Source organism: Scardinius erythrophthalmus (assembly GCF_964197995.2).
Source record: "Scardinius erythrophthalmus genome assembly, chromosome: 18".
Taxonomy (NCBI): Eukaryota; Metazoa; Chordata; class Actinopteri; order Cypriniformes; family Leuciscidae; genus Scardinius; species Scardinius erythrophthalmus.
The window spans coordinates 9,512,957-9,538,563 of NC_138238.1; the positions used below are offsets into that span (position 1 = coordinate 9,512,957).

Genomic DNA, 25,607 nt, shown 5'->3' on the forward strand with positions numbered 1-25,607 from the left:
TCTAGTCAAAGTGGAAACAATGAGAGTGAGCCAGCTGCAGACACAGCCTCATGGCAGACGCAGGAGAAAAGAGTCTTTTACTGCTGTTCTGAGTGGGAAGAGAAACAATAAAGAGACTTCAGTAGGTTTATGACTACAAGAGCAAATTCCTTGTAGATGTGATAGCAGCTAATGTTCCCTATTCAGCATCTCTGGTGTGCTTTTGTGTATTAATATGAAGAAATACGTTTTTTTATTGTAGGATTACGGTTCACAATAAGGGTAAAAATCTGTTTTAACAAAAGAGCGTGGATAATAATAAAAAAAATGAAAGCAGAAAGAAAAAGGAAGATTTATTCTACTTTATATAGGCTATTATTATACTGACAGAATGAGAGAAGCACTACAGTAGCCTCCCACATATTTTCATTGTGCTTCGTGATGCTTTTTGGAAGCAAAAAAATCATAAAAGTAGCCAATGTGGCTCTATATTCTAAGTCTTATGAATTAATGTGATAACTTTGTGCGAGAAGACTGTAATTTAAATAATTTATTAGATAGCCCTATTCGTAGAGAATCATTTAAACAGGATTTGTGAACCGAATCAACGATTCAAAGGTTTGACTCAGAAGAACTATTTGTTAATGAAGCAACGTGCCAAGAATGACAAGATTATTTGTGAATAAAGACTGTTCAGGAATCTCTTTTTTCCACACAAAACTATCACGTGGGTTTAGAAGACTTGGAAAAGAATCATCATTTAGGCAACTATTCGTTTATAAATCCATTCTAATGTGTTGTTATGGTGTCAGTTTGTCGCTACGTGATACCCAGTCTATCAGGAAACGTTCTTACTTTGGCTAACGTTCTTTCAAGTTATGAACAAACATTCTATCAGAATGTCTAATGATCTTAAAGCATTAGCACAAAAACATTATTTATGCATCTAAAACGTTTTAGTTGGATGTTTGTCTTTAACATAATTGTCTTTAATATGTAAAAGAAAGAAGGAAAAGCAGCTTAGCCGATATAAGTCTATTTTTTCTCTAACAAAGACTGTGCTGCTATAATAGATTTGTTTAATGCTTAAAAATGTGTTTATCTGTACAAAACGCCGTCCTGACAGAAAGAGTCAAAGAAATGTTTCGAGGACCTTCGTGAAGCGCCCACCTCTGGTTGAATCTGGTTTAGAAGGGAGGAGTCCACGCGCAGTATTAAGGCATGAACCTGGTCTCTCCATGAGAACACACCCATAGAAGGCAGTGGAAAAGAAAGAAGCCTGGAAAGACCATTAGATAGAGCAGCAGTGCACTTCCTTTATTACCAACAAGCCCGTTCGTCTCTGAGGAATTTAACAGCAATAGTCATACTAAAACTCAGCGTGTGTGCATCTTGAACGGCGGTGGACATTGTACTTTTCGGCTGTGTGAGGGACTGGATCATTGTTGTCATTGCAGAAGATCGTCTACCTGCCTCTACATTTGCTGTCAGATATTAAAGTGAAGCAAAGATGAAGAGCTGTATTGGCACACTTGTGGTGCTGGTACTGTTTCGGGTGGGAGAGATCGCAGAAGCGTGCAGTTGTTCCCCCGTTCATCCTCAACAGGCGTTCTGCAATTCTGATGTTGGTAAGTGCGTGTCAACAATCAAAACGGTGCTACGTCACAATGCAAATTTGTTACTATAGCGAATTGATCAGCGTTAAAGTTAAGGCGTCTTTACAGCGCAAAGCCTGCACGAATAGCTTATTGTTTAATACTGCGTAAATGCAAACTATCCATGATTAATTAAATATATCCTCTGTCATGACAACAGCAAAGTTCTCTCTGCTCTGATGCTGCTTTGTTGATGAATGCATCATCACAACCACAGGGGCTGAGGTGGATCTGAGCTAGATATTTTAGTAAACCTCTACACACACAAAAATACCACATAAAAGCAGTACTAAAACATGCAAACTCTAACCCACCTCTGACCTTAGTGTCAGAGGCAGCTCTAATGCCACTTTACTTCTGTGTGAATGAAATTCAGCTTCAGAATTATATTGAATATTTATTTCTTAAAATTTTTCCATATTTTCCATAAAATTCCATATTCACAATTTCATAACATCATAAAATAATTCCTGTGTAGATGCATTTATGCAGTCTCTGTGCAGCATTAAACAGGCTGTGCATCTGAACTTCACTGAATCAGTTCATGCACATTCAGTGGCACCTCTGTGAGGTTTTGGGTTGTGAAAATTGATTTTTTTGTGAATTTTTTTGGTTGTACTTGGATGTGTTTTTCATCTCATCAGTGTTTTTTAGGGCCTGAGCACAGATGGTGCGAGGACCCTATTGGAATTGCTCCATTATTCCATCTTATGCTTCTGTTCTATTATTTAGTGCCCAGGGTAACCGTAGATAAAGTGTTCTGTCTGTTATCTTCGGCACACACATAACAGTCCTGGAGCTTGAGCTGAATGACGTTTTGTGGCCTGTTTATATCTATTTATATCTGGCTTCTCTATTTCATTCCTGAAAAACAACTCATTATGTCTGAGTTTTACAGAAAGCTTTCAGCTGCCCTGAATACACAGAGCCAAAACATTTAGGATACAAAATAAGACTGATTCTGCCAAAGTATTTGTCTGTTGCATGGGAAAATGATGGTGAGATGTTGTTTTGCAGAACAACAATTGTGGAGGTGACGCTGATGTCTGCTGGTAAAAGATTGAAACTCAAACAGCATGATACATTCACACTATTCTTATTGACCTTACACTGATTCACTGTCTAGCTGCAAGCCTCCAAATCATCTGCTCTTATAGTGTGACTCATATGTATTTTCTTTATAAAAATGTCTAGAAACAAAACATCTACAATTACATTTATGATAACTATGGAAAACTTCACAACTATCATGTGACTCTATCTGAAAATGATCATTAAAGGTATAGCGGAGGATTTTTTACTTCCGGGTGGATCACCTAGACCAGGGATCAGCAACTCCGGTCCTGGAGGGCCACTGTCCTGCAGAGTTTAGCTCCAACCCTAATTAAACACACCTGAACAAGGCAATCAGTGTTTTCAGGATTACTAGATAGATACAGGCAGGTGAGTCTTTATCAGGGCTGAAGCTAAACTCTGCAGGACAGTGGCCCTCCAGGACCGGAGTTGCTGATCCCTGACCTAGACTATTGGTCCTCCTAATTGTCAATCATTCTGGTGAATCAATCAAACTTTTCAAAAAGTGGAGAGGGTGGGTCTTATCTAAAATTTGGAAAGATCCTCCACTATACCTTTAATTATTAATTTCAGCCCATTTTAACTGATACTTTCAACCACGTCCGATCCGTGTCAGTCAGCTAGATAGCTTACATCACACATATCAAATAACTTAATGCATGATAGCACTTTTTTGACGAATAAAGGTTTCAGAATGGGATTTTCATAGTGACTCCATAGAAGAACCATTTTTGGTTCCCCAAAGAACCTTTCAGTGAACAGTGAATCTAAGAATCTTTTTCCACTATAAAGAAAACTAAGCGTATTCAACTTTTGTTGTATGTAAAGGTTATTAAAGGCTCTTCATGGAACTATATTTTATACAAGAACCTTTATTTTAAAAATTGAAGGGTAAGAGACTGGTACAAAACTCTCTCACACTGACTCTGGACCATCTTATTTTTTTGCCCTGACTAGTGTGTCACTAAGTGCATCTTAGTGAACACATTTAGATATTTTTGTCTTCAAAAATAATAATGAACAATTGAGGGAGAGAATGAAGTAGAGAAAAGAGAAAAGGGAGGATAGGAGTGCTACTGACTAAGGCCTTGATTTCCTGTGCAACTGGTCTCTATCCATATTTCTCTCAGATGGAGACATAAAAAATTGCAAGAATGTTTTGCATCCCACTGGGGCTTTCCCTCCCAGTTCACGCTTAATTCAAGAGTTGTCCGGAGATGATTTTCTAGGTGTGCCCGCTGCTGGAACAGAACCCAAGCCCTGTCTTATGCTGCTAATAGAAGATAAGACAAATGTACACTCTTTTAAAGTGCTTTAGAGGGCTTACAATTTGATTTGAACCTGCAGAAACCATCGGAGAGCATGCATCCGACATCTGGCCGAAAGATGAGGAAAAAGCAATGAAAGTCAAGGACCTTTAAGAAATATGCATGGCATTCTTCAAACAGTGAGAAAAGCGCACTCTTTGGCTGCACTGCACGCCCTTGCCTCAGCTCACTGGCTTTGAACCAGTGCTTCTTGGATCAAGGGAGAAGGATTTTTTCCATCTATTTGAGAAAAGTTAACTTTAGTGGCTGTTCCGTGAGGTTTGCGTCTTTCCTGACTTGCAGTGGAAATGAACAGGCTATTAGCCGGAAATTAATTTAGTGCTCGTATTTCATGACAGACCGGGATGTCTGCATATTAATAAAATAACCAAAAATGCGGTTATTTGCCCTTTGTGGTCTGTAAGTGTTTTTGCCATCTTTTTGAATCTGTATTTGGTATTAATAAGGTTTCTACGTGTCATACATAAAAATCTTAGCCTTAGTCATGTGGATCCAGTCTTCCGTTCCCTATGGGAGTGACACAGCCGCATTATTTACCTAGCAGTTGACTGTTATTGAGTCATAGACGAGCACAACATGCTTTTAGAGAGTCTGAACAGTGACAGGATTGTCTCAAGATTGAAAACTGTAACATGAGCTGTGGCACTCGATTTTTTTCCCCCTTGAGCTTTTAAAGTCTGTTGTCCAGAATGCATTCCAAAGCTCAAAATATTTGTTTGCCCGCAGAACGACTGGAAAAGATAGTAGGAATGAATCTAATTTGTTTTTCTTAGCAGCCAGTAGAACCTGTGAGAAGTCAACATGAAATCTAAATCAAGTTTTTTAGTGCACATTCCTGAATGATTCATGTGTGCATGTAATTCAAAAATAAAAAATGCTTTCATAATCTTAAATCAGTTACTGATGGATAAAATCAAGTATTGACCTACACTGAACATTAGGGGTGCATCAATATTACAAATATAGAAACAGATAAGCCAATGATTATGTTCATGCTATGGCCAACAACAGGGTCGATATTGAAATTTTATTCCATTTTGTCTAATTAAATTATAAATAAAATACTAAAAACTAAAATCTGTCATTTTAAATACCACAAGTGAATTTAGGGATCACAACATTATAATGTACAGTATGAAAAATTTGGCTAAAGATTAACTTTAAGTGAGCGTTAGATGATGGCTAAGGTAATCTAAATGTAAAAAAAAATAGAGTAAATTAATTCAATATCTAATAAAAATAAAACAAAATCTCCAATATCAACTGATAGCTAATATGGTACTGAGATACTGTATATCCCTTTTACATGGAAATGTCAATTTATGCAGATAAAATGGGTTACTATTCATGCTGACTCTACGGGCTTTGAGGATTTAAACCGCCCCATTTTCTTTGGTGTACCAATGGTTGTTTATACTGTATAAACTTCCCAACTGAAGGCCCAATTATAGTGGTCATCTGCTCAAAATATTTATCTGTTCAAATGTACTCAGGCTGGAACCGTAGTCTAGCCTGATCCTTTTTGGCAAACTGTCTAGTGACGAGCCTGGTTTCACGTCAAGGGTGTATAGACTGTAAGGGTCACAAGGGTCAGAGAGCGGGCCGGGGTGTGGTGCTGAACATTCCTGAATACAGAAGTTGTGAGGATTCCTTTGGTGGAGGGTGAGGGAAGTTTTAAATTGGGGGGAAAAAAAGAGAGGAATTACCAGTGGAGGATGCCAAATGTACAAACATTTCTCACAGGTAGCCCTTTGAAAAGGTTTAGTGTTGGACCAAAGATTTGTTTTTTTTAACTGCAGTACTTGAGCTCACTAAAACAATGGTGGTCATTCATGTAGAGTAACAAGGAAACAATAATGTAAAGGAGCAGAGAGACTAACGTTGCATCTGAAATTGCATACTACAATACAAACACATACAAATCTACATCTGCCATGTTGTTACTGTTGCCAGCATCAGTGGCGTCACTTCACTGCCATTCGTAAAAAAAGCCTCTCCCGTGGGCTCATGGGATAGTAAAGTGTCCATCGAATGCACACTCCAGAATCACGGCGGAAGTAGTAGGTCATCCGTACTTTTCGCCTACTATTTTTTACTATTGAACAGACCTGACTAAAATATGTATTTGTCATTGAATCATTCATTCAAGAGGTTTATTCAGAAACGATGATTCATCCAGTAATGAAACAAGTATTTATGATTGAGTCATTGAATCATTCATTCAAACTGTTTTTTTTAAATAGTTCATTCAAATTAATTAAACATTTTAAATAGACTTCAGCAAATAATATTTTGTCAGACGCTCTAGTAAATTACATGTCATTTTGTTTATAATCTGATGCGTCACAGTGACAGTTTTTCACAGTAAATTATAAGATGGTTTGTGTTTTAACTCAAAAAAACATAATTTTACAATTATTAACTGTAAAATGAATATAAATATAAACTAAATACGACAAATTTAAAGTGTAAATTGTAATTCATACTTCCATAAACCATACATTTTGCTGTAAAATTAAGTTAACCAATGTAACGTAAAGAATTGTGAGTTTCAGTGAACAATTTTTGTGCAATGGAAAAGTTTCATGAATTCTTCATGGAATCTTAAATGTCAATAAAGAACCTGTATATTAAGAGTGAGCATTTTAGCAAACTTTTGGCACAAATTTTTTTTTGAAGTATAACATTTGTTTCTTCTGTACTATTATAAACATACATTTGTCTGTACAGATTCAATGATGTGTCCCAAGAGAACAGGGTTATTAGCTTGCTTATTCAATTCAAACATACCTTGTTCTCTACTAGAAAATTGCTGCTTTAATGTCATAACCAAACCAATCAGTTCCACCTGCTACACAGTATAAAGATCTCATCTGATCTTGTCTGGAAACTGTCATCTTCTTCCCTGGCTCAGTAAAATATGATAGAGCTCATTGCTACATTTAATAGTCCCTGACAGAAGCAATAAACAGAAGAACTCATACTGGTAAAACAGCATTGAGCGTTGTTTGTATGGCCAAGCACTTTTTTCTCCTGGTCATAAAGAAAGAGAAGAGCAATTATCAAAAACAGGTAGTTAGATAGCTAAAAATATTTAAATATGCAAGTCAGTTCCAGGAAATCTTCAACCTCCCACCGTCCCACGAGCATGAAATGCTCATTGCAATCCCCTTGTGCGTCACGTTTGTTTACCTGAACCTCATATTGTGGGTCACACACAGCATGCTGCAGTTTACGTCAGATTGTAGTGAGGATGTGACTTTTGAAAGCTTCATGTCAGACGATCTTCCCTCTTGTGTGGTTGCTCCTCCTCACAGCAAATGCTGGAAATATCTGACAAAAAACTTCCAAATGTGAAATCTTTCCCCATATGTATTTTGATAAAATGGGAAATGAATGGCATTTAAATACAGTCAGCAAACCTCACACAAACCAGCCTTTCTCCACATCCTGCCATGCCCGCTCTGCCTGTTTATATACCCAGGCCTGAAGCAGTGGGCAGCATCCATCAGTTGTCCAATTCTGACCTTTTCCATGTTGGTAAACCTCAGAATCTAAGAACATTTGCACTGACTTTCTTGTACAAGCAACAATTATGATGATGCACGTGAATCCAACAAATGCTGTGTCCTCCTTATCTGACACACTCAGTTCAAGGTGATGTACAATCCCCGTTTCCAGAAAAGATAGATTTTGTAAAATGCAATAAAATCAAGAATCTGTTATTTGTTAATTCTCTTGAACCTTTATTTAACTGACAAAAGTACAAAGAAAAGATTTCCAATGTTTTCACTGACCAACTTCAATGTATTTTTTCAAATATAAAGAAATTTAGATTTTGTTGCAACACACTCCAAAAAAGTTGGGTCATAGGCATGTTTACCACTGTGTCACATCACCTTTTCTTTTAATTACACTTTTTAATTGAGAATACTAATTGTTGCAGTTTTGGAATTTTTATAAAGACATCATCCTGATATAAGACATCTGCTCAACAGTCGTGATCATCATTGTCTGATTCTCCTTTTCATGATGGGTCATACATTTTCAATAAGAGACAATAATTCAATATTCACATCCTCTCTATGGTGTCTTCGAAACCACTCTGTTGTAGCACAAGCTGAATGAGGCCTGGCATTAGGGCCTTTCGCACCGGAGGAACCTTATCATAGTTCCTAGAACTATTGGCAGTAGTTCCTGGTTTTTGGCGTGTTCACACCACAGGAACTAGGAATGATTTTAGTTCTAGGAACTCCTTTTGGAGGAACTAATTTAGCTCCGAATTTAGCTTCAGAGTAGGATCTAAACCAGCACTATAGGAGCTATCCGTGACGTTAGCATACGCTGATTGACCGAACGCATGTGAAACACCAGCATCCGCCATTTTAAAAAAAGGCTGTGTAAACACAGATTATAGCCTATATATTTACTCCAGAAACGAAATGAACATGGAAATCAGTGATAGATGGGCCTCTAAACCTTTACGCTGAGGAGAAAATCCAACGCGACTTTGAGGGGTCCAAGCGAAACCATACGCTAATAACTTTTCATTACTGTCTACTTATGTATAACAGTTCTATCTAATAACGCATTAGACAGGACTGTTAGACAGATCGTAAACTAATGAACACGGAGAATGCGAGCACTGTGCTCAGGTTCTGGCGTTCTCCGCGCCGTCAAAATAAGTCACAACAACAAGCGCGGCTTACGCCACCTCAGAGTTTCTACTGGCGGTGCGAATGCAACCAGGAAAACGTTCCTATGGGAACCGGGGAAACCACCCTGGTGGCTAGTTCCCAGAACTAAGTTCCTAGAACAATCCGGTGCGAAAGCCCCTATTATCTTGCTTCCCTGGAAAAATGTCATCTTGATGGCAGTTCATGTCTCTGTACAATCCAAATATAAGCCTCCATGTCAATAGTACAATGGTACCACACAAATGTTAGTCACTCATACCGTTGGCACTGATGCACCCCCATACCATGACAAATGTTTGCTTTTGCACCTGTTGCTGATGAAATTCTGGATGGTCCCTTTCATCTTTGGGACTGAGAACTCGATGTCCATATTTTCCAAAAACAAGCTGAGACATGGACTCATCTGACCACTGCACACACCATCTGAGATGAGCTCGGGCCCAGTGAACTCGGCAGCATCTCTGCATTGAACAGTATAGCTTTCTCCTTGTGTAACAGAGATTTGAGTTGCATTTCTTGATGCAGCGTCAGACTGTGTTCAGTGAAAACAGTTCTGCAAAGTACTCTTGAGCACATGTGGCTATATTTAACACAGAAGCATGATGGTTTCTCATGCAGTGCCATCCGAGGGCTCAAAGGTCATGCACATTCAATGGAGGTCTCCTACCTTGCCCCACACAGACTGAGATTTCTTCTGGATTCCTAGTCTGGGTTTCCTCATGCTGCCTTGCGCGCAGCGCGATTTTATTCATGCTGCTAGGCAGCCCGGACACCATGGACCAGATTTTCCCCTCAAAAAGGGAACCAATCACAGAACGGGGAGGGAGCAGCAAGACGATGACGACGTCTATGCGACACACTGAAGCAGTTTGTTTATATCTCTGGATCCAACATGGCATCAGACACGAAGTTACCTTTCGATGCAGCCTTAGATAGTGTTCTAAGTAGTTTAGAACGCAAGTTTATTTCGTCTTCTTCCTCATCGAATTTCTGTCGCTCTACATACGTCATCTGGTATAATTGAAACGATTGGCTATGAGCTACGTGCAGGCGCATTTGACAGACATTCGTAGTGCCCAATAAACGGCTCTGGGCTTTCGTAAACCACGCCTCAAATACGAGAAAATGAACATGTGGTTCCCAGACCACGTCTCAATGAGAAGAGGTCTGACGTTAGCCAGGCTACTGGATTCCTTGAATATTTTCACAATATTATGTATGGTAGATGGTGAAAGACATAAATTCTTTGCAATCTTGCATTGAGAAATGTGATTTTTGAATTGTTTGACAATTCTCTCATGAAATTTGGCTCAAAGTGGTAGCCATGACCCATCTTTGCTTGCAAAGGCAGAAAAGCTCCTTTTACATCCTCACCTATTACTAATTCACCTGCTCATTGTGGACTGTTGTAAAAGAGTTTAACTTGGACATTCTATAATTTTTTACATTTTATTTAGCCTCTGTCCCAACTTTTCTGAAGTGTGTTGCAGCCGTCAAAATCAAAATTTGTTTATACTTACTAAAGACAATTATGTTGGTCAGTGAAAACTTTGGGAATCTTTTCTAATTCTGTCAGTTAAAAAAAAAGTTCAAGAGAATGAAAAAAAACAGATTATGTTTTTTAATGCATTTTACAAAATGTCCCAACTTTTCTGGAAATGGGGTTGTAATATTTTAACTGTACTAAAGCATTAAAATACCATTTAATGTCTGCAGATATTTAGGAAACATGCTAAGTTGTAAGTTCACATACTTGTTTCTCTGTAAAACAATGCTGCTACAGCCAGTTATTCTTGTAAATGTGAGTTCTGTGTTGGAGTGTCTGTTTTTGTTTTGGTCTGTGTGACTCCGCCCACTGCCCATTTACCTAATAGTATTTTGACACCCCGGGTTGGCGCAAACACAGTGTATTGTGTCAATTGTGCTCGTTGTGTGTCCTCAATCTGGCAACCCTCGTGAGCGTCGAGTCTGAGGAGAGGGTGGGGAAACAACTCTCTCCAATATTTTGACTCTAGCTGTCAATATTACATACTGCACCTTTCAGTTCATTGAGGTCTTTCCTAACAAGCTGATGACCTGAATCAGGTGTGTTAAATTAGAGAGGCATGTACACGCATGCCCAGTGTGCATGAATGGTCATGTGACGTGTAATTTCCACACAAACTGACCACCAAACGCAACTTTTAGACGCCATCTTTATTTTTTAGCTCAACTATCACAGAATGGAATGCCCAGGATTGTGGGATATCAAAGTCAGAAAAGGGCACATCTATGCTGCCTTCAAAAATCAATCAGATGAAGGTATTTCAGTTGCCAGGGAGTGAAGCTAACATCGGATTTGGACCTACCTTGGTATGCAGTCTCCGAAGGCAGCATTTTTAAGCTTTCGGACACAGCCAGTGTAATTGCTGTTTCGATATTAAATAGTCTTCATATACATCTATATAAGTTGATACAGTTCGCAGTGACCATACGGTTTGGGTTTTGAATGACGGGAGAGTAAATAATGACCGAATTTTCATTTTTGGGTCAACTAGTGCTTTAAATCCCCTTTAAAAATCCAGAAATATTTCCCCGTTCATTTTCTTAATATTTAAAAAATGTACTCAATATAGGTTCTAAGCAATGAAAATTGTATTTAAGTTATTTTAGGAAGGACTCTAAAATACTTACAAACACTGTGAATGACGTAATCTGAAATTGAATCAAAAATGATGGTACAATATAAATCTATTGATTTATAGTAATTTATTTTTAAAAATGAATTGTAAAAAATATACAGAAAATATATTCTAAAGTGTACAATTACTCTTTTCATGATTTTCAGCCGTGGAATAAAAAATAAAAAAAAGTTTAAAAAATAAATAAACAAATCCAAAATCTTCTAGAAGAGCATATGCTATCGCTTAACAACCTCAGAGCTCCTAGAAGGTTTATACATTATCGTTAAAAAGCAGTTCCTATATGGAGAAAATGAATGGGATTTTAACTTCCGTAACCCAACTGTTGTTCTCTATTACAGTGAGGAATTGTGTCAGGAGTTCAAAAAGAAAGAAATGAGTTCAAAGAAACCACAGGCAGAGAGTATCCAGAGTGGAAGGGGAACAGCTCCATTCTCCAGCTCAGTTTTTACCCCTGTGGTGTAAGAGATCCAGTTTACACAATTACTTGCCATGTGGTCGTTCCATATTCATTCAAAGGTAAAAACAACCAAATGGCCTTTGTAATGCTTAAAATAATGTTGTGTTTGATACCTGTGAGGTGGAGTATATTCTGGTTGTCGTGGCCTTCAGTAAAGTCAGCGAGTGCTGTCTGTAAAGGTAGGAGTGGACGAGGAGTTTGGGGATTTTGGTGCAGTGGTCTGCCTGGGCTCTGAGCTGGTCATGATTGCTAAAAGCTGTGCAGGCATACGGAAACTCAGGATGTGGCTAGTATTTGTGGTGGGTATGTTTTCATGGAAACTATGACATTTTGATTATGATATGTGCATATGTAAGAGTGTGTAAGTCATCTATGGATGGAGCAGGCGTTGTGGGATATGCTTGATTATCGGGCAACAGGAATGTGGGTCAGGCAGGAAAAATGAAGCAGTGGGAATAAAGCTGAAGACAGACACGACAGAACATCACTCCATTTGAACTGTGAGATATAATTCCCTTCTGATGCTTGAATTATTAAATCACAAAAAAAAAAAAAAATTCTTGATAAACTCAATGGGAACGACTCTCACGGAAACCTACCTTTCACCATTCACTGAAGAAATATTGGCAATATATTTTATAGGATAAATATCATCAGCACAAAAACATCAGACTGACCTGATATAAAATATCTAGACAAGTTTTGAAGTTTTAGATGAGATTGGAGTAGTCGCATTATATCTGGGGGTGAGCATCTGGACATGTCCGGAAACAAATTCTATATATATATATATTTGCAATTAATGATTTGTTTGTGTTGAGTGTGAGGAATCTTGGGGACAAATTGCATTTAATTTAAAGTTTTTATTTATTTATGTAAATAGAAATCAGTAATTGAAGAATGTCGCTCCAAACTTGTATGGATTTAAATTTTTTCTGCAAATCAGAAAAGATATTTTGAATAATGTTTTTGTCCATTCATTGAAGGTCAATGAGGTTTAAAGCAACAAAGGACCCCAATAACTTTCATTTCATGGACAAATAAACCACTTTTTTTTGTGTGTTCTGCAGAAGAAAGTCGGTTACACATTATTTTGATGGTCCCATGTAGACATTCTGTTGACTATAAGGAACGTTGCACCTACGTGTCAACTAACTCTCATTAGAGTATTAGTATATACTGTCTGCTAACACTTTATTGTGATGCTCCCCAACAGACAATCTACTGACTAGAAGTAACTTTGCAACTTCATGTCAACTTACTCTACTAACCCTAACCCCTTATTCTTCTAACCAACCCTAACAGTCTACTAATACTCAACTAATACACTAATGAGAGTTAGTTGACATGTAGTTGCAACGGTACTTCTGGTCAACAGAATGTCTAAAGGGGACCATCAAAGTAATGTGTAACCGTCTTTCTTTCTTCTGCGGAACACAAAAAAAGATATATATTTTTGTTCATTCCTTATAGTCAACAGAATGTCTAAAGGGGACCATCAAAATAAAGTGTTACCAGAAAGCCATACAGTTTTGAATAACAGAGGGGTAAGCAAACGATGACAATATTTTCATTTTAAACAGAACTATCCCTTGATAGGTTCTCGACCACGACTCTTCTACATGTGACACTTAAATGGCCAATAATCCATTAGTGAATTTTTTTATTGATTTCTATTGGATTAGCAGACAGCCCTTTTGGGTTAGCCACACCCCTGGGTGATCCTCACCAGTCTCGTGATGTTGATAACAGAATGCTCTCTCGGTGAGTGACGTCTTCAGAGTCAGGCAGTTGCCACTGTGTTTCTGCTCCTCACCGCCGGATGCTCCCAGAATCCTATGAAGACTTGCTTGATTACTTAACCAGGAGAAGCGAGGCCTCCTTGCCCTCAAAACGGTTTTAGGCATCTGGAATTTTTGGTGCAGAGCAGCTCTTAGCTTGGCTTACATTAACAATGGAACAACAATAAATTGGTTTTAGAATAAGACTATACTGATCTTCTGGCAACAAGCTGGCACGGTGTTAGCGTGCCCTATAGCTCAGGTTCCCCGGATAAACACAAGAAGCCTTGACGTACACAGAAAAGCATGCAACTTGGACAGGAGGAGGGAGGGGGCTATCGTTAACTTTAAGAGCAATGAACCCTTCATATTTGCGTCTATTCCAGCCCATAAAGTGAGCCCATGGGTGTATAATAATGGCTGTAAGTGTGTGCGTTTTCCTTTTTCTAGTTATTTTATGTCCCTGCATCCTATATCCCCGGGCTCATATTTTCCATGGTGAGCAAGTGGCTCAAAAACTGCAACAGTTACACTTTGTGTGTTTTTCCATTTCTATCTCTGACTGTCCTGTGATATCATTCATCTATTTTTCATCCTCACATTTGGAGAAGTTCTGTCATCATTACTCACCCTCATGTCTTTTCAAAACACGTTTGATTTTCCCTGGAGCACAAAAGGACATATTTTTACCCAAGCTCCTCTTTTCTATACCATTAAAATGAATGGTGTCCATTGCAGACAAGCAATATTTTCACTTTTTTTGGAGCTTGATGGCACCTGGTCCCCATCCACTTTCATTATATGGAAGAGAGCAACAGTAACATCCTTCAAAACGTTTACTTTTTGGTTCCACGGAAGAAAATAAAGTCAGTAATACTTATATTTAGATGGTCCACTTTACTAACTATAAGTGACTGTGCAGCTTTGTGTAAACTAACAGAGTATTAGTAGACTGTCTGATTAATACCTGCTAACACTTTATTGTGATGCTCCTCCAAAAGACATTCTACTGAGTAGAAGTAACTTTGCAACTCATTCTACTAACCAGAACACTAACACATACCCCTAAACAGTCTACTACAGTCTACTAATACTCTAATGAGAGTTAGTTGGCATGTAGTTGCAAAGTTACTAGTAAGTAGAACCATCGAAATAAAGAGTTACTAAAAAGTCAAATAGGTTTGGAACAACATGAGGGTGAGTAAATGATGACAGATTTTTCAATTTTGCGTGAACTATCCCTTTAATCTCAATTAGCCCTGAGAGTTAAAGCAGCGAGTCTAATTCAACTTGTAAAATCCAGTTTGTCTCATAAACTGTGCTCCATTTGTATAAGTAGTTTTGCAGAAATGTTCCTGAGCATACCTCGATTGAAACAAGCTGTCCTAACAAAATACACAGCAGATCCAAACAGCTGGCAAAGCAAATCGATGCTACGGAAAGACTGCCTGTTTATGAAAGGACAGGGTGGGGTTAAGGAGGAGCAGCCCTGGCTAATATGTTAATGCTTCAGAACTCTTTGAATATGTTTTTTTCTGACTTGAGCAGAGGAGGTGTTATTGCTTTGGGTAGGCCGTAACTTCAACAGCTGTAATTGGAGGTCGGCTTTACAAGACAGCTGCTGCGGATGAAAGCCTACTTGAGAAGCTGTCTCAATTCATTTTCATCTGCAGCTGATTAACACGAAACTGTGCGCAGTAAATCTTTTCTCCTTTTTTAGAGCTGTTTTTGTTTTTCCTGGGTTCAGTCAACGGGACAGCTTTCAGACACTCATACGTTCTCTTTGGGTGTATTTCCAATCACTGAACAGGAGTAGGATTGCCATTTGCTCAAAAATGGGTCGCTGATTCACATCCGTTCTGAAAGAGATGCAGACAGTAGAGAAAAAAACAATGATCAAGTGAATAATAAAATGCAACTGGTTGTTTATAGTTAGAATATAAAAAATAAATGGGCTTTACCTTTTAAAAGGGAGATGAAAATGCTTAATGTATCTTTTGTTACTGACATCAAGTTTATGCCCAATCAAACTTTTACTGTAAATCATTTAAAAACCATTTCTTGTTTAAGTGTGTTCAGTTATTGCTAAAGTGAATGAAGTGACCAGACTTTTCAGTATCTCTGCTAAAAATACCCACATATGTTGTGTTTTGGATGCTGGCATTCCCACCAGGCTTCTTATAGCCTGGGAAAACCCAGACAACTTCCGGCAAATTTAGATTTGCTTTGCAAGTAAGTCTGGCAAAGAGCTCATTCAAGTCCATTTCCCCATGCCGAGAAATCAAGGCACCAATCAGAAACGTTGAGGCGGGTTTACACATGATGATCGCTCTGATTGGTTTTAGGTCTAGCCTATCCAGAGGCATTTGAGCGACGTCCACTCCGACGTCCGTTGGTGAAGCACACCAACTTTTAAATGCATTATTATATTCAAATTGCAAACACATGAGGACAGTCTCCATGAAAGACCCACTGGCAGATGAACGTGCTACTACATTTCTCTCCGATACGGTAGAAAATTAAATTAGATTTATTAGAGGATTTTAACTGTGACAAGATGATTGACAGGGCAGTTTACATGACGGGATGCACGCGACAGATCCGTCCGATAAAGATGACGAAGTAGTATGTCCCAAAGTTGCCTACTTTTTTGCTACACATTCAAAAGTAAATACATTTTCTTCACAAAAAGAGTACATATGGCGTAGTGTAACCATAGACTGTAAAAAAATAGAGTGTAACATATGCGAATTGGGACGCAGCATATGGCTTTACACATGACGATCTCTGATTGGTTTTAGGAGTTTTAGGTCTATCCAATTGTGCCCAGAGGCATTTGAGCGACGTCCGTTGGTGACGCCCCTTTGGAAATGAGTTATTAAAGGAGCTTTGCCAGACCATATCTCAGTTACTACTGAGAATGGTCTGGTTTTAACCAGGCTAGGCTTCTTAACCATCTTAAATGGCTTCTTAACGATCTTAACCAACAAGACTTCATCAGAACGTTTTGATGGTAAACCGCATAGTTATGATTGTCCACCAGCACCAAACCTGCACTAACTTGCATAAAAGACCAATTCATGCTGGTCTAAGCTGGTCTTTCCAGCAGGGTTGGTAGAAGCCAACATAGGCAGGTTGTGTGACATTCCCTTCATCCAAGAAAGTTTTGAACAATAGAAAATAAAACACAAATATGGGTTTGCTTCTGTGTTGGGTCATCACTTATTTTTAAAGAACTGTAGAGAACAACTCCAGTAGACCATGCATTAAAAAAGGGTAACAGAACTCTGTGAACTCGGTTGATTTTGTGCAATGTGCATCTGACTTTCACATGAAATACCCTAGAAACTTAAAATATCTGTTCCCCTTTCTTGTTCTTGCCAGAGGCACTGCAAACACAAATAAATGTTGCATATTGACACTGTTCCTCATTTTAGGTCACCAAATGGCTACACTGTGGACATGGGAAAAGGACTGGCTATTTTTGGGTGAAATCATCGCAAAAAGTGTGACTTCCAGTATATTTCTGGACAACTTAATAAACAGTTTGCCAAGCAGCGAAGTGATCAACCCGTTTACTGAGACAAGTTTAGCCTTGAGGTGGACATTAGCCTGTAATTGCTTCCTCATTGGTTTCCTAGGCAAATGTAGACAAGACCAACAGGTAAACAACAACAACTTCATTTTATAGCTTATAAGCAGTACATTTCACAGCCCATTGGTGAAGTGTGTTTCGTATTTGGATTAAATTGAATTTAGATATGTCATGTAAATCATAGAATTATGAATAATATTATCACAAAACTTAAATAGAATACATTAATATAAACATAACATTAAACATAAAATCAAGGTTTCCTCTAACATTTAACAACTAGTAAGTGTCTAAATACTTGAATAGAATATTTATGATTCTATAATGTAAAAACCAAACAAATTTATTTAAAATGTTTTGCTTGAAGTCTGTGTATGTGCTATATTTATTTAAAATAAATTGCACCTGGTTTGATAGTTTGTTATATTACACAGCTCTCTGGAATACTTGAATCTAATTGGTCAAATCACAGCATTCTGCAGTCAGATATTTTTGTATAATGACAGCTGAACTAACCATTGTCCAAGGCAACCAATATCATTTACTGTGGTAGTTAAATACTCATTAATGCTGTTAATATCAATACTTCATGTCCATTTATTTTATTTTAAGTGGGAAAATGCATATTCATCTGGTCATTATTGCCAAGTACACCAGAATTACCTAATCACCCAATCAGTGATTTGCAATAATAGCCAGTGATTGCATACATAGTTCTTTACAAATACATGCAAAGACAACCTACATTTTTTTGGTGTGGCTTAAAGGGATCGTTTACCAAAAATGAAAATATTTTAATAATTTTCTCTCCCTCACATCGTTCCAAGCCTGTATGACTTTTTGGATAGCACAAAAGAAGACATTTTGATCAGAGTTTTTTTTTTTTTTTGACCATAAAATAGAAGTCAGTAGGGTCCAGTGTTGTTTTGGACGTTCACATCATGGAAGATAACTATAAAAATAACGATAAATATATAGTTCTGAAAATCGTTCTCAATATTAAAGAATAGCAGAGTTCACACCACAACTATAAGAATAATGGCACAGAGAAACGATATAGTTGGAATCATTTTTAGAACAATTTTATCCAGCTGATGAACGATAAAAACACTGACAGCCAATCAGAATCAATCGTACTATAACGAGCTTGAGCATTTAAAGCGACAGGCAAGCACGTGTTTTAAAAAAAAAACAGAACAATATCGTCCGCTAGTGTGGATGCTAATTTAGTTATCGTTATAGCAATCGTCCTTGGTATGAATGGCCTTTAGCCCAAGGATTTTGTCACACACATCAATCAGAAATCTCTCATGATCTTTGACTAATGCTCAACTTCTCGTGTAGTTCCCCCCCCCTTGTCCATCAATAACAAATAGAATGTATTCTGCTTGACCTCATTAATGACAGAAATCATAAAGTCCATTCATGCCAAGGACGATAGATAACAATAAAGATATAGTTTCAAAAACAACAAAAAGTTGAGTCTACATCACAACTAGATAACGGCCCAGAGGAACGATATCGTTGTAATCACTTTCAATGTGATTTTTTTCCAGCTGATGAATGACAAAAACACCGAGAGCCAATCAGAATCCATCCTGCTTTAAATAGCTTGAGCATTTAAAGTGGCAGACGACAAAACTGCAGCTTGCACTTATAACAAACAGAACATTATCATGCGTTGATGTGGATGCTAACATAGTTATTGTTATAGTTATCGTTCTTGGTGTGAATGGGGCTTAAATCTATAAATGTACAATCCATTCGAAGACCTCTCCTTGAAATCTCAGTAAGCCTACATTTAACGGATGAAACATCTGTAAAATAGAAATTATTACAGCTTATCGAAAACAATAAAGCATGAAATCATTGTTTAAAAATGTGCTTCACTAGTTTAAGCAGCAAAGTTTGTATAAATGTGATGCACAGTTTATGTTTGAAGGTTTGCAGCTCTGTGTACTCTTCTGTCAAAGTAAATGTATGAGGAGAGTATATCTGTATGAGGAGGACAGGGAAGAAGTTTGTGGAGAGTAAAGGGCTTTCGTGTGGTAGTGGTTGAGATGCTTATTTTTGTCCCCTTAACTTCCATGCTATGTTTCCGTGCAGTACTTTAGTGAAAAAATAACAGCCATCTAAAAATGATTAAGGAAAATAAGGGTGAGTATAAAAGGCAAGAGATTGAATGAGTCAGCGCAAGGTTGTCATGTGTCAGCTTCTTTAGGAGAGGCGTCTCTGCCGCATGTTGGCTGACCTGACAAAGAGAGCTACAGAGAAGCTGGACAGCTGCAAACGCTCAACTTTCAGGAAATGGGATTTGGGTTTGGGGGCATGACTCTCTTTATATGAGAGTGATCGCTCCATGGTGTTTAGACAAGGCCTCAGATGAGAGGTGGCATGGAGAAAGTACAGTACAAGAGTCATGTGCCTTTTCATCTTTTCATGATGATGCTACAGAATCCCTTTTGCTGTAGTTTGTATATTCTACTGAGTCCAAGTAGCGGTGGAAAAACATTGAGAAGATTCCACAATCAAAAAATGATTCTTTGGCTGAACTTAATTTAGTTGTTGACTGTGGTTTCAAACTTTGGAAATGGGTTTTCTTAAAGGGATAGTTCACCCAAAAATAATAATTGTCATCATTTACTGACCCTCACGTTGTTCCAAACCTGAATGAGTTTCTTTCTTCTGTTGAACACAAAAGAATATATTTTAAAGAATAATGGTAACCAGACAATATTCAAGTTGTCAGAACTTCACATTTCAAGTTGACTAAACTTAATATTTTAAGGCAGCTTGAACACTTAATTTTTTTAAGTTGGAACAACAATTTTTACAGTGATATATAAAGACACAGATGTGCATATGCACATAAGGATATATTTTTTCAGTTTTTGAGGATGATTCACTACTGTTCATTAATTAGGTTAAGAACAAATTCATGTGTATATGCAAGTGTTGTGAAATAAGGTAGTATTTTTCATGAGAAGTTCTCCTGTGCATTTTAACACGAATAATCCATTATTAATTCATGAAATTTACCTTTTTATTAATCTTTTCCCTTGCAGTAATCAGGGCCAAGGTGGTTGGGAAAAAAGAAGTGGATTCTGGGAATGATATTTATGGGAACCCTATCAAGCGGATCCAATATGAGATCAAGCAGATCAAGGTAAGGGATGAAGATGACGGCTGTCTTTCACATGTAAGCTACAATGAACTAGCATTGAATTGAAAGAGGATCTATTGTTCTCTTTCAGATGTTCAAAGGCCCAGACCACCACATCGACGTGATCTTCACCGCACCCTCATCTGCAGTGTGTGGGGTTACGAATTTGGACACTAACGGCAAAAAGGAGTACCTCATCTCAGGTAAAAGCTTGTTATTTCCCTGCAGCTCTTGTTTTTCGGTCAAATAAATGTGCAGTTTAACCACACAACGCTATTGGTTACAGCCTTCACAGCAAAGCACTTGCCAGTTGGCCCACGCTCCACTCAAGGTGATCCTTTTTCAAACTGGACAGAAGTTTACAAACCGTGACTTAGTGATGTACTGTGTGCTGAATTTACAGCTGGGTTTCAATACTCTTCTCTTCTCTCTAATGAACTTGCTGAGCAGGCAACTCTGAAGGGGAAAAACACAGAATATAAAAGAACGTCAAAAGATGAACACAGACAACTTCTGGTTTCCCCATCTCGGATCATTCCAGCAGAGCCCAAATTACAGAGTTGACAAGGCAGAGGTCTGTGGAGGGTAGCAATTGCCTTTAAAGCTGAAGTTTTAGAGGAGGAGGGGAGGTAAAATAATGAGAGAGCTGATCCTGTAGTGCGGAGTAACTGCTGAGGTTGTGTTTTCAAGGCACACACTCTCTTCTCCACACAGAGCAGAAACTTCCCAGGTTTCAGGTTGAACCAGAGCAGACTTTTAGACCTTTGCTTTGAGCAAAAATAGAAACCATCTTGAGGTTGTTTATGTCGTTGTATGTCCCCTCCCATTCTGTGAAGTCCGCGGTCCACCGTCAGGGTTCACAAGCTTTTTGCATGTAGTGTTTTTCACCAAATCTAGGCTTTGACTCTGCAGTGACCTCCATAATGTGGGACAGCACAATAGATGACTAACAGTGGGGTACAGTTTATTCCTGAACAAAACAACAAATGGTAAACGTGGCAACTTGTTATCGTGTTCTTGTGTGCTGTTATTTTGTCTGTTGGGCCTCACTGTGCCCGTGACTATCAGATGTGCGTAGACGGTTCAGATTGTTTTGTCTGCACATTGTGTTTCCAGGCAAGGCGGAGGTCAGCGGCAAGATGCACGTGACTCTGTGTGATCTCATCATGCCTTGGGAATCCATGAGTGCCACCCAGAAGAAGAGCCTCAGTCAGCGCTACCAGATGGGGTGTGACTGCAAGGCGAGTATATTTCTCCTGTGGACAAATAATAATCACTGTCAAACATGCCGTAAACCAGGGTTGTGTAAAATTTAGAATTGGAAGAACTGGCTGTTTCAATTCATGGGTTTAATCTGAATTGAATTGGTCATGACTCACAGGAAGTTGAATTGAATTAGAATGACAGGAGGAGGAATCTGTCTATCTATCTATCTATTTATCTATCTATCTATCTATCACTCCATTATTTTGTCTATCTATCCATCCATCCATTGTATCTATCTATATCCATCCATCACTCACTCCATCCATTCGTCTATTTATCTATCATCCATCCACCCATATCATTCCATCCATCCATTGTATCTATCTATCTATCCATCTATCACTCCATTAATTTGTCTATCTATCCATCCATCGTATCTATCTATATCCATCCATCACTCACTCCATCCATTCGTCTATTTATCTATCATCCATCCATCCATATCATTCCATCCATCCATTGTATCTATCTATCTATCCATCTATCACTCCATTAATTTGTCTATCTATCCATCCATCGTATCTATCTATATCCATCCATCACTCACTCCATCCATTCGTCTATTTATCTATCATCCATCCATCCATATCATTCCATCCATCCATTGTATCTATCTATCTATCCATCTATCACTCCATTAATTTGTCTATCTATCCATCCATCGTATCTATCTATATCCATCCATCACTCACTCCATCCATTCGTCTATTTATCTATCATCCATCCATCCATCATATCATCATTCCATCCATGCATTCTATCTATCTATCTATCTATCTATCTATCTATCTATCTATCTATCTATCTATCTATCTATCTATCTATCTATCTATCTATCTATCTATTTTTCTGTATATATATATTTGTTCATCCATCCATCCAGCCTTTAAATCTTCAAACCTCAAAGCTTTTTAAACTTTTATACCTTGAGTTACACAAGAATAAGTTAGATGAAATAGGTGTAACTTGTCCTGCGCTGTTCATGCTATGGGCAGAAATGTTACGCCAAATTTTGCAGCTTGTTGAAGCGGATCAAGCTTTTGTTTTTCACCTGTTAGACAAAAAAAAAGTGAAAGAAATATACACTTATAGTAACATTTTTGTTAATATTTGTGGGCAAAAAAGTTTTTGAAACACACCTGATGCATTGCTGTTACCTTTAGTACATCATCTGGGAACTCATATTGTTAACACACTACTTGCACTATTTATACTACAAAATTGTGTAGAATATCACAGAAGTAAGCAAAAACGCACTTAGAGACTACTCCTGAGTTGAGTCCCTAAGCACCTACTTACTGTAGCTAATATTTAATAATAATAAAATGTATCTTATATTTAGCACTTGCATATTTAAGCAACTCAAATCCAACCTAACATAATTTGGTTAAAAAATACTTTTCAGTATCACACCCTGTTAACAAACATTGTTTTTGCTACACCCAGATCACACGCTGTGCGACCTTCCCATGCGAGATCAACGCCCCAGAAGAGTGTCTGTGGACAGACTGGGTGACGGAGAAGATAATTCACGGCCGCCAGTCCGACCACTACGCCTGCATCAAGAGAGGAGATGGCTCCTGCGCCTGGTACCGTGGAGTCGCGCCACCCAAGAAAGAGTTTCTGGACGTAGAAGACCCTTAAAGTATCTCTCTCTCCCTCTCCACATCACCCAATCTGAGATTCTTACAAATATCATAGATAAGGTGTAAGTTAATATCGACATAAAGACAAAACTTTACCAAATTGAAATTTAAACATCATAAGGCTAGATTAGTGTACAGTCTTCATTAGATATCGCAAACATGAGATAGAATGGAGCGAAAGTAACGACCCCACCCAAGGCATCGTGTGAGGGACAATCTTTAAAACGAGAGCACTTTCTGCCCCCCAAAACAGCGCTTAGGTTTCTCTCTGCAAAAAGGACTGAACGATCTCCACAATCTCCCAAAACTGCATTCTCTCAGCTCATTTCGCATTTTCAATTTCTGGTATTCTGGTCCAAACCCACCCGGGGTGGTAGTGAAAGTATTACTTTTGAAGGCAGTGTAATTTCCCAAAGCCATGCCAATTGGTCCACTCAGATAAATGGTGAGGCGGGACTTCCCAGATAGTTCAAAGATGTGCAGGGACCTGGAAAGAACTTAAGACAGCTGGGGTTTGGGAAAAAAAAACTAAAATTAAAGACCAAAGTCGATGTCGTTTGACATGAATTTGTGATGGAAACAAAATTTTGCTGCTGACCAAATTATTGAATGTTGAACTGTTGTATATGAAGCTGTTCTTCATTTCACCTCCACTGCTTTTCATCATCATTTCATGGTGCATCCTTCATATATATGAAAAATGAAGGAATAACTATGTCAACATCTATTATTCTGACGACAGTTCATAATTAATTAGCAATATACAATAAGTTCCTCTAATTCGATTTTTTTTAATGCACATTTATGAATCAATCATCCCTAATTTGTTTTTTTAGATGTTTGTTTACCTTTTTGAACCTTTAACTTGTCTCAAACACCTACGATGAGTCAGTTTTATGCATTTATTCCTCCGTTAATAGTTCAGTGATGATACTATTTAAACTTGTTGCACTTTTTAAAGACAAAACCAAGAGGACTGTCTCCTCTTTTTTGTAACTCTCATTTTCAATGCTTTCGTTCTTGTTTTGCAAATGCTTTAGCTTTAAGCATTACAGCATCAGTTATCTAAGATCCTAGTGAGCTCTTTTACCTTCCGTATTGTTCTTTTATGTGTCATTAGATTATGTACCCGAAGAGGTATGTAAGACTTTAGTTGCCATGGCAATGGGAAGACCCTTCGTTTTGCCCTAGAGTGAAACAAGGCTGATTGGATTGGCATGCAAAGACACAGGCCTATAGCATGCGCTGAGAAAGAGGAAGCAAAGAGCGAGGTTCCTTCCTTCTGTGATGTCAATAAACTCAGGAGTTTATTGGCAGCTTGAGAAGAAGGCACAGAGTTGGGTTGTTGCAACTGTCCCCTGATTGGGCGTTGCCAAGTCACGTGATTGACTGAGGGTGAGGCGTTTGAATACTAGTTGCTAGGCGCTTCGTCAGGCTGAACCATGTGGCCCGATGTGGTCATAGTGTTAGAGGGAAAAAGAGAAAGAGGGAGTAGACAGACCGCTGATGAACTGACGAAAGCAACAATAAGAGTGTTGATCGATTTGGACGATATAATGCATCACAATCATTGTATAAAATCAACACAGAGATCATTTGTATTGACAAAGGGAGCATTCTTATGGGTAATCGTTCTATTCATGCCTTTCTATTTTGGCTATCAGTGTTCCAGCATAAATGTATGAAGCTTTTTTTTTTTTTTTGCTTAAGTGTAATTTAAATTAAGATTTTTGTTTCAATATCCTCGCTTCTTTCTTCATACCAGAAGCATTGTCATAAACAAGCTTGAACTCTTACAAATAGGCTATATAAATCTACAAGGTTAATGTTTAATATGCATCGAACTATAACTACTTAAACTGCTTTGTATTAATTGTTATTGAACTTTAATGGCGTAAGTTAAATGATTTTGTTTCCACGTTTCTACTTTTTTAAAAATGTGTTATTACCTTTGATTTATATGATCATTGTGTCATTTTTACCAGTCTTTGTCTTTCTCTTTTATGATTTGCTGAAAAGAGCAGGAATGTGAGACCTAGTGTCTGAACCACATGATAAAAGTTGTGGTAGAAGAACCAGACTATGCATGTCTTTGATGCTTTTGTAATTCCCATGTGGATGTTCACTTGACGGATAAATATACAGTATTACCAAATAAAACATTAAACTACATCAGCTCGTCCCATTAGTTTTTTTAAGTCTATGAGCATTTATACATGTGTGTTTATGAATTATTTCATCATAAAGTAATTGAAAAATTCATAATTGATTTTATTTATATA

At 38.0% G+C, this 25,607-nt stretch overlaps 1 protein-coding gene across 1 annotated transcript; it reads left to right on the top strand.

The window, feature by feature from the left end:
• The first annotated feature begins 1,168 nt into the window (after positions 1–1,168).
• On the top strand, positions 1,169–25,497 carry timp2a (TIMP metallopeptidase inhibitor 2a). Its single transcript, XM_081393196.1, has 5 exons — positions 1,169–1,607; positions 20,316–20,416; positions 20,505–20,616; positions 21,530–21,654; positions 23,126–25,497. The coding sequence occupies exons 1-5, from the start codon at positions 1,490–1,492 to the stop codon at positions 23,321–23,323; spliced, it is 654 nt and encodes a 217-aa protein (XP_081249322.1). The 5' UTR covers positions 1,169–1,489; the 3' UTR covers positions 23,324–25,497.
• The last annotated feature ends 110 nt before the right edge of the window (positions 25,498–25,607 follow it).

Bases quoted from the DNA above. Each gene is read 5' to 3' on its own strand.
- timp2a (XM_081393196.1), top strand. From the start codon at position 1,490: ATGAAGAGCTGTATTGGCACACTTGTGGTGCTGGTACTGTTTCGGGTG. The intron at 1,608-20,315 runs GTAAGTGCGTGT...TTTCCCTTGCAG, and splicing joins GTTCTGCAATTCTGATGTTG to TAATCAGGGCCAAGGTGGTT. The intron at 20,417-20,504 runs GTAAGGGATGAA...GTTCTCTTTCAG, and splicing joins ATGAGATCAAGCAGATCAAG to ATGTTCAAAGGCCCAGACCA.